Here is a 9,845-nt window from a genome sequence, read left to right on the forward strand (position 1 = left end):
GGGATGGTGGGGGATGGTGGGGATAGTGAGGGATGGTGGGGGATGGTGGGGGATGGTGGGGGATGGTGGGGGATGGTGGGGATAGTGAGGGATGGTGGGGGATGATGGGGATGGTGGGGATGGTGGGGGATGATGGGGATGGTGGGGGATGATGTGGGATGGCAGGGGATGGTGGGGATGGTGGGGAATGGTAGGGATGGTGGGGATGGTGGGGGATGGTGGGGATGGTGGGGGATGGTGGGGGATGGTGGGGGATGGTGGGGGATGGTGGGGGATGGTGGGGGATGGTGGGGGATGGTGGGGGATGGTGGGGGATGGTGGGGGATATCCAGGCTGTGCCCTATCCTAAGTTACTTCATATTGCATAAGACAGTAAAATTTCCCTGAGACTTTGTTGGGGGTTGGTCTTGTGCACTGTATTTTCAGATGCTGAATTCTCTCTCTCTCTCTCTCTCTCTCTCTCTCTCTCTCTCTCTCTCTCTCACTCTTATTCCTCAGTGTAACCAGCGCTCCTGGTTATCCTGGCCTTGCTTTGTAGACCTGGCTGGCCTTGAACTCATAGATCCGACTGCCTCTGCTTCCTGAGTGCTAGGATTAAAGGTGTGCGCCACCATGTCCATGTCCAGCTCAGATGCTGAGTTCTGAGCCCGAAGGTTACAGTCTGGACATCAGCATTGTCATGATTATTGAACCATCTCCTGTATCTGTGTAGAGAATGCCTTCCCGCTGCCTCTGATTGGTTAATAAAGAGCTGACCAGCCTATGATTGGGCAGAGGGAATAGGAAGGCTGGACTCTCAGAACCTGCCCAGTTTAGGCTTGTTAATAAAAATACAGGTCAAGATTAAAAGCACTGGCCGCTCTTCCAAAAAAAAAAAAAAAAAAAAAAAAAAAAAAGTCCTGAGTTCAATTCCCAGCAACCACATGGTGGCTCACAACTGTCTATACGATCTGGTGCCTTCTTCTGGCTATGTAGGCATATGTGCAGGCAGAACATTATATACATAATAAATAAATCTAAAAAACCAAACCAAACAAAACCCCAGGTCGTTGTGTCAGTTATTTTGGAACTAGAACAGGAGCAGATAAGGTTACCTGCGTGACTTAGAGACGTGAGGACTGTGTGTCGCTCTAGGTGACTCTGCTATCATCTAGCTTTGAGTTCATTCTGAGGGAGAAGTATGACCACAACCACTGGGTGGACCCGGAGGCTGCACTATCCATGTGGGCGGTACATGGTTGGCATGACATATTTCTGGTACTTGAAAGGGAGCAACTCTGTGTTTATCGAGGTGAATCAAGACTGCGGGGCATACATGGACATATTAAAGTCACACCAGATGAAACAGGACCAAGAATTTACCAGACACATGTGACCAAGGATCCCATAAGAGTCCTATAAACTGACAGCCACTGTGGGGTCATGACCCCACACCGACTCATCACCGGGTATCAACAAGCGGAGGACTCCCTAACTGTCCCTGGCACACAGGCTCAGTTCCACTCCCCTCTTTGACACTGTCTATTAGATTGGCTGCCAATTCACTTGTTTGTTCATCTGGTCCAGGATTTGAACCTCCATTTTTCTACGTCAGACCCGGCTTGGTCTGTAGCTTAAATTTTTCTCAACCTTTTTTTTTTTTTTGGTTTTTCGAGACAGGGTTTCTCTGTGTAGCCCTGGCTGTCCTAGAACTCACTTTTGTAGACCAAGCTGGCCTTCAACTCAGAAATCCACATGCCTCTGCCTCCCAAGTGCTGGGATTAAAGGCGTGTGCCATCACTGCCTGGCCTCACCCTATTTTTAATAATAGTTCTTAAATGCTTTAATCTCTGTTCTAGCTCACCACCCACCAGAGGTGGTACCTCTACGGAGTCACCACAAACCACGAACAGAGCTCAGCTAAAAAAAAAAAAAAAAAAAAAAAAAAAAAAAAAGTTGAACCAATACCTGTGTGCTGTCATTAGCAAAGAATCTGTCATGGGTCCTTTCAGGTGCTTGCTTTAACAGAACATCTTTCCACCTGTGTCTCTTTCATCTGTTTGCCCCAGCAAAACACCATCCGACACAAATGACTTTCCAAAGAACCCAGAAGTTTCCACTTCACTGGTCTTTTACCTTGTGGCAGAAGGCGGCAGCTTCACCCTCCAACCCTGACTCCAGCAGCCCTAAACTGGCCCTGCCTGGTTCATTATCTTCCCACTGCAGACTCTTGCTCAGCTTCCCAAACCTTGTGAACTGTGTGGCAGCCTCTTTAACTTGTCTCTGTTCTGCAGACCCTCTATGGTGCTCACGGACACAAAGGTGCACTCACTCACCATGTGCCACGGGATGTAAAGTTAAGGTCAGGCTTCTGAGGCTGGCAGATCGCATCACAAGTTGTTGTCACTAAAATTACTGACCATTGTGAACTTACTGCTATTTGGCACCTTCTGACATTGTAGAAAGACAAGAGTGTATTTGCCTAGGTTTCTGTCCTAGTGAGGACAGGACAAGCAGGTCCTTACTCCTTGCTGCCCAGACTGCTGTGGTCTAGAGCAGAGTATTGTATGATGGGAGCTGATGAACTGAGGGTCCAGGTAACTGAGGAGTGAGCTGTGAGCCATTTCAACTGGTTGCGTAACTAAGGAATCCTTAATGGTGGGGGGGACCTGGGGTTGAAGCGTTGGCTGTGGGTGGGGGGTCCAGGACCAGCCATCTAATCCCATGTGACCAGGGTGGAGCTGAATCAAGTACGTCAAGAGGACAAGGACATGCATGCTGGGCTTGTGGGCCCCCCTGAGACTCCTGGATCTCTGCTTCAGGGAACCGCAGGAGCCAGGAGCTAGAATCCGAAATTGCTGATGTAAAATTTGTTGGACTGCCCAGGCTCAGGCTTTTTGGTATGTTTCTGAGGGACTCAGAATCTTAATCATGTGAGTATCCATTGTCTGTGACCAAAAAAGGAGGTAGTTCTCAGTCACCTCCTGAATGCAGTTCTAGCACAGGGAGGCAGAGGCAGGAGGATCAGGAGTTCAAGATCAACCTGGGCTACATTGTGAGTCCTTGTCTCAAACAAAACATAACAATACAAAGCAAAAATCCGTGGGTCACTACATTTAAAAAGGTGCCCATCAGCATAGAAACAAACTGGAAGAAATATCTGAGTTTGATTGTGCCAATCTTCCCAGAACTCTCTGGTGGGGACACGGTGGTAGCCTTTGGCAAAGGTAAAAATACAGGATTATCCTGACATACTCTGTTCTCAGCTCTGCCTCAGGACCTTTGCAGAGCTGGTCTCTTACCTGACAAGGTTATCCTTCCCAGGCTGGTTCATACCAGAACAATCTATCTATTAAATTTATTGTTTAGCTTCTCTCCCCACCCCAAGAACACCCACCCTTTACCAGTCTGCTCCTGTTCTACTCACATCACTCTGAAAGTGTCTGGGATACATCAGGTGTTCAGCACGTGTCTGCTGATGAATGAAGGAAAGCTGGCTGACACCGATGAGCACCCGACTGAGTTGGGAACATGTCGTCCACAACCCTGGGCTCTGTGGAAATGAGGTTTTGCTCCCCTCATCCATGTTCCTTCGGGTGTTCTGTTTGCGGTCCTGGCTCCCTAGGGCCTGCTCTGGCCCCATGGCCCAGCTCAGCCGACTCCCTGGGGACCTGTTCGGCTGACACTGGAGTCTTTCCTGGACCATCCAGCCACCTGGCTGACACTTGATCTCAACTCCACTTCCAGGCCAGCGTCCGGCAGACCAGCCTGGCTCTGGCCAGGCCCTGAGATCCTTGCTTAGGGACAAGGGGTTGTCTGTGTGGTGGGAGGGTGTGGTGAGGCCAGGCTTCTGCCAACACTGGCTGAGCTGTGAGGATTGGGGACAGTGCCTGGTTTGTGGCACCAGAGTAGCAGCACGCAGGAGCCCACACGAGGCCCTGTTCACCATGGGGACCCTCAGCTGCGACCCAGCGGCTAGGCTGGCCACAGTACCCCTGGCCCGGCGAGTGGCTGATGGCCACATTCCGGAGACTGGGCTGAGGAAGTCCTGTGGAATGGCCACCTTGGAGAACGGTTTGTGCTGGCCTTGTTGGGAAGGGCTCCTCCTGTCTCCCTGCTGGGGTTCCTGGGATGTTTAGTAGGTGCACTACCTGCAGGCAGGCCCATATGTCCCTTGTGGGATCTGCTGGCCGTGCACACGTGTGCTGCAGGGGACAGGTTGAATGAAGTGGAGCAGAACCCGAGGGAGGAAGTTAGAGGGAGTGTGCATGTGGGGGCTTGCGGAGCTATGGAGTGTGTGAAGGGGCTGAGGCTGGGTGCTGGGGGGGGGCATCTGTGTAGAATGCAAGCCGTAGCCTTAATTCCCCATCCTACAATGGACAGTGTGGTTAGATTTATACCAGGTTCCATCTCCCCACCTCTGATGTGGTATTTCTTTGTGACCGGCCTCAGTTTCCCCTGTAGAACAATCTCTCTGTCCTGGATCCACTTTCCCCATTTACCCTCACAACCTGTGATCTCTCTACTCTGGGTTCAGTTTCCCTTCCCTCCCTGGGTGGTGTCTCCAGCCTCAGCTTCTCTAGCTGCAGTGGTCCTGGTTTCCTCTCTTGCCATGGTCTCTCTGTTCTGGCCTGTTTTCCACTCATGATAGCTTCTCTATTCAGTGTCTATGCTTTTAGCTTTAATAACCTGCTGTGAGACAACAGGTCTGTTCCCAGCCTCAGTTCCCCTACCAGTGATGATCTCTGTGCTAGCCTGTCTTCCTGGGCTCTGTTTTCTAAGTCTCCACAGACCCGGTGATTCATGACTAGCTCACAATGTGGGTGTCACTCAGTCCTCCGGGACATTTTCTCAACTCAGACATGGAGGCGGCTGGGGTCCAGGGTGGGACTCTACCTAGCCCCTCTGCGTTTCAAGCACTCGCTCTGATCTGGTCTTTGGGTCTCAGGCTCCGGACCTGGCTTGTATGTTCTTCCATCCACCGTTGGCTATGTCAATCACGATTGTACCAAGGCAGCCAGTCCTGCCTACTCACTCGCTCGGAGGCCCAGTGAAGGTAAGACCGGCTGAGGGGCACAGGCTACCTCCCCAGGCCTCCAGAGTCTCTCTGAAGTAAGCCTCAGGGTGAGCAAGGCAGGGCAGGTACGCACATCTAGCAGCTTGCTGCCTTCTCGTGCAGCTCAGGCTGACTTTGAACTCCTGATCTTCCCGCTACCACCCCCCAAGTTCTGGGGCCACAAATGTGTATTACTATATCTGGCCAGATACCAAGATTTTGACGTGTTAACCAGTATTGGGGTGCTAGGGTACAGCATGTGTGTCAGTGGGTAGAGCTCTTGCCTACAATGTGTGAGGCCTTGGGCTGGATTTAAAAGAAGAAAGAACGCCATAGTCCTGCTTGGTGCTCAAAAAGTGTCAAGTAAAGTGCGTAGGTGCACGTGTTATCCTGAGCGTAGGGTGGTCTTAGTGGCAGGCAGAGGTGTGGGCGAGCAGGCCCTGGGGCCTCCCCGACTCCGATGACATTCTACAGTGAGTGACATCTAAGCCCCATAGCCAGCTTTGAGTTCTCAGTGATGCTGGCTGAACACACCAGCCAACTTCTCAGTGCTTGGTCCTAAAGCTGCTCTAGACCCCACTGGGCTGGATGGAGGCTGTCTGGGTAAGGGGCTGCTGCAAACAGCCATGAAACAGAAGGCTGGAGGGTCTACTGAGTCAGGTAAGTGTCCTGAGTGGGCAGTGGGATCCGGGCTCAGCAAGGTAAGTAAGATTCTGGTGGGATAGGAGAGATGGTTCAGCTCGTACGAGTTCTTATTGCTCTTGCAGAGTGGGGCTCACAACCCCCAGGGAAATCTGAAGCTGTCTTCTGGCCTTTATGGGTCCTGCACCCACTGTACATACAACCTCTCCTACAAACACATATAATTTTAAAAAGTCTTTGCTGGGCTGTGAACACCTTTTAGTACCAGCAATCTGGAGCGAGAGACAGGCAGATCTGTAGTTCAAGGCCAGCCTGTTCTATATAGGGACCCAGTCAGAGACACATAATAGAGAGACCCTGCCCAGCCCCCTAAACAAAACAGAGCAAAACAAAACAAAAATATATTTTAAAAATGTTTGGTAAAGAAGTCCTAAGAGAAAGGTACACCAAGTATGGCTTGCAGGTCGGGTGGGACATGTCTTGACGGGCAAGCTGGGTTTTCTTATCACAGGGCTGTGTAGGAAGATGGGTACGGAGGTTTGCCCATGCAAGTTGAGGTGCAGAGGGACAGGCATCTTCTTGTGTGTGACCCAGCACATACTGGTAACTGTGACCCAACCCCCCTCCTATCCCAGGAGTCATTTAGATTTAGCTCTGAGCTAGAGAAGGGCTGGAAACAAATTCTTGTCAATCAAACGGGAGTGTGGGGTGTTTCTGAGGGCCATAGCTTAACACTAGTGACCACCATGGGTTGCTGGGGAGCCTACTGTGTGTGCAAACCCTGCTTGTGTGTCTTTGCACAGAAGCCCACACCTAGGTGGTACCTATGCACATCCTGGGACTCACTGAGGCTTTGAGAAAGACTTGGTGAGGTTCACCACTTACCTACAGGGCTCAGCACGGACCCACCACACTCCCATGCTTGCTATCTACACGCTAGTGTGCTTCAAGTTCAACAGTGGCGAGGCCAGCCACAGGGGCCGGAAGCACAGTCAGCGTGAAGCTAAAGAGATTTGTGGGGCCTGGGCTCCATGTCCACACACACACACACACACACACACACACACACACACACACACACACACGTCCGTAACAGTGGGGAGCAGCTGTGACATCAGCGACTTCTTCCTTCCTTGTCGATGTGAAAATGTGAGTCAGGCAGGCTGGTTCCCTGTGAGCCGAGAGGTCCTGCAGGGATTCGCATGCCCCACCACAGTCCCCCTGCTTGATCACCACTTCTGAGGCTGTGGCTCCCAGGTTGAGATGCTGCAGGATCTCAGGAGGCTCTGGGCCTTTTGGGCCAGGTCTGAGGAAGCCTTATGTCAGGGCACCTTTGAGACTCTGTCTCCTTTCCCCAGTACCACTCCAGGATTCCAGCCCAGGACCTGTCTACTTCTTGGATCCGAAAGTTACTCGCTTTGGCCGTAGCTGTCCCCCTGCCTACTCCATGCAGGGCCGGGGCAAGGTTAGAGGTGAGCATGTGATGTGTGGTGGGAAAGGTCTCTTAGGAGCTTGAGACCATCCTCTCCTGCACCACTGGAGCTCTGAGAACTAGTGTGTCTGTAGTGATAAAATCCTTGGATTTTCAGATGAAGGGTCATTACTCCAATCCCTCAAGCCTTGAGCTGAGGTGGAAATGTGGTGATCTCCCACCATGTCTCCACCCTAAAAGCAGGAAAGCCTGGTTCTGGCCCTTTTTGCTAACAACCCCTCTGCATGGTTCCCGGAGGATTATTTGGATACTTGATTTTATTCTCTGCCCATGTTATCAATCCACTTATTCACTCGTTAATCAATCCATCCACACATTCATCAGTTCATATACTCATTCATCCATCTATCAATATACCCACCATCTGTCTACACAGTCATTCATCCACCCACCCACCCATCCACCCATCCACCCACCTACCCATCCATCCATCCATCCATCCATCCACCCACCCACACATCTATCCATTCACCCACCCACCCACCCATCCACCCACCCACTCATCAATCCATCCATCCATCTATCCATCCATCCACCCACCCACCCACTCATCAACCCATCCATCCACCCACCCACCCATCCACCCATCCACCCACCTACCCATCCATCCATCCATCCATCCATCCATCCACCCACCCACACATCTATCCATTCACCCACCCACCCACCCATCCACCCACCCACTCATCAATCCATCCATCCATCCATCCATCCAGCCACCCAACCACTCATCAACCCATCCATCCACCCACCCACCCATCCACCCACCCATCCACCCACCCATCCATCCACCCATTCATCCATCCATCCACACACCCACCCACTCATCAACCCATCCATCCACCCATCCATCTATCCATCTACCCATCCACCCATCCACCCACCCACCCATCCACCCACCCACCCATCCATCTATCTATCCATCCATCCATCCATCCACCCATCCATCCACACATCTATCCATCCATCCATCCATCCATCCATCCATCTACCCACCCATCCATCTGTCCATCCACACACCTACCAACTCATATTCTCATGCATCCACTCATCCATAAGTCCATCCACCTATCCATGCATTCATCTACCCATAAGTCTATCTTCCCATTCACTCAGCCATCCATCCATTGTACATCCACCTTCCTCCCTCCCTCCCTCCCTCCCTCCCTCCCTCCCTCCCTCACTCCCTCCCTCCCCTCCCTCCCCTCCCTCCCTCCCTCCCTCCTCTCCCTCCCCTCCCTCCCTCCCTCTCCTCCCTCCCTCCCTCTCCTCCCTCTCCTCCCTCCCTCCCTCCCTTCCCTCCCTCTCTTTCTCCCCTCCACACATCTCATCATCTTCCCGCTCACCCTCTCACCCATCTCCCTGAACGCCATGGCTCTGCCTTCTCTCGATGCCACGCCCCAGCTTTTCAATCACACTAAAGCACAGTCAAATGCACGGAAGAAGCGGCTTAGACATCTTTGCCTTCTTGAATTTCCTGGTGGACTCAGGCCCACCTAGCGGGCCTGTCTCAGGGAGTCGGGTTTGCAGAGAGGATAATTCAGGTGGTTACGGGGCCCTGGAGTGAGTGTGGGGAGCAGGAGGGGAATGCCTGGGCTGTGCTATGGTTGGAGTCTGAACACGGGAGTACCAGGAAAAGAATGCATGCATGAAGAACACGGCTGGGGTGCTGGCTCTGAGTGGCCACTGGCGCAGGTCTTCGGCCAGGTGAGGCCTCCATCTTGTGCCTGTGCCCATTCACTTTACAGGTCTGGAGGTGACACCAGGCCCTGGAGCCTACAGCCCAGAGAAGGTACCCCCAGTACGGCAGCGGACGGCCCCAGCTTTCACTCTGGGCTCTCGCCTCCCACAGAAGCCCCCAGACACCTCTGCTCCTGCCCCCAATGCCTACAGCATGCCACCTCTGTGGGGATCACAGATCTTTATCAAACCTAGTAGTCCCAGCTACACAGTTGTGGGCCGCACACCGCCCGTGCGTCCCCCTCAGGATCCTTCTGAGACTCCAGGCCCTGGGCAGTATGAGAGTCCTGACCCCAACACCTACCGGCAGCGTAGGCCGGCCTTCAGCATACTGGGGAGACCCCGGACACCACGGCCCCTGGAGGACACACCTGGTCCTGGTACCCACAACCCAGAACAGGTCACTGTGAACAGGGCCCGGGCCCCGGCATATACCATGGGCATCCGTCACTCAAAGCGGGCATCCACCATGGTAGGGGACACCAAATGCTGACAGTTGCAAGCCACAGGCAGCTGGGGCCCTTCCTGGGCCTCATTTTCTCAGAGTGGAACAGAGGAGGTGCCTCTCCCTCCCCTTCTGCAGTTCAAGGTCCTTTGAGGGCACTTGATCTTTCTGTCCCTGGGGCCTGTGATCAAGGAAGGCTCCACACAGGGTGAGGGTGAGCCTCCTTCCAGGGCCCCAGTTTCTTTTCCCAGGTCAGACCAGGCCAGGAAGAAGTGTCCCTTTCCCTGGCTGGACCGGGAGCTATGTGTCCTAGAATTCAGTGTCCAGGCCACTTGGGTTTCTGCAGATGAGGCTGGAGAAGTCTCCTGGAGGTAGCCCTGATACCTCTGCCCCCCCCCCCCCCGTCACCCCACCCTCTAGAGTTGCTTGCCAATAAATCATTCCTCCATCAACAGCTGTTAGCACTGTGCTCATTGGTTTATTTAGCACTT

General features: G+C 52.9%; 1 protein-coding gene across 1 annotated transcript; it reads left to right on the forward strand.

The window, feature by feature from the left end:
* The first annotated feature begins 3,893 nt into the window (after positions 1 to 3,893).
* Positions 3,894 to 9,700, forward strand: Cimap1d (CIMAP1 family member D). The gene is made up of 4 exons (XM_076919166.1): positions 3,894 to 4,053; positions 4,928 to 5,035; positions 7,036 to 7,149; positions 8,918 to 9,700. Exons 1-4 carry the CDS (start codon positions 3,927 to 3,929, stop codon positions 9,400 to 9,402), a joined length of 834 nt encoding a protein of 277 aa, XP_076775281.1. The 5' UTR covers positions 3,894 to 3,926; the 3' UTR covers positions 9,403 to 9,700.
* Positions 9,701 to 9,845: the final 145 nt, after the last annotated feature.

Source organism: Arvicanthis niloticus, chromosome 22 (assembly GCF_011762505.2).
Source record: "Arvicanthis niloticus isolate mArvNil1 chromosome 22, mArvNil1.pat.X, whole genome shotgun sequence".
Taxonomy (NCBI): Eukaryota; Metazoa; Chordata; class Mammalia; order Rodentia; family Muridae; genus Arvicanthis; species Arvicanthis niloticus.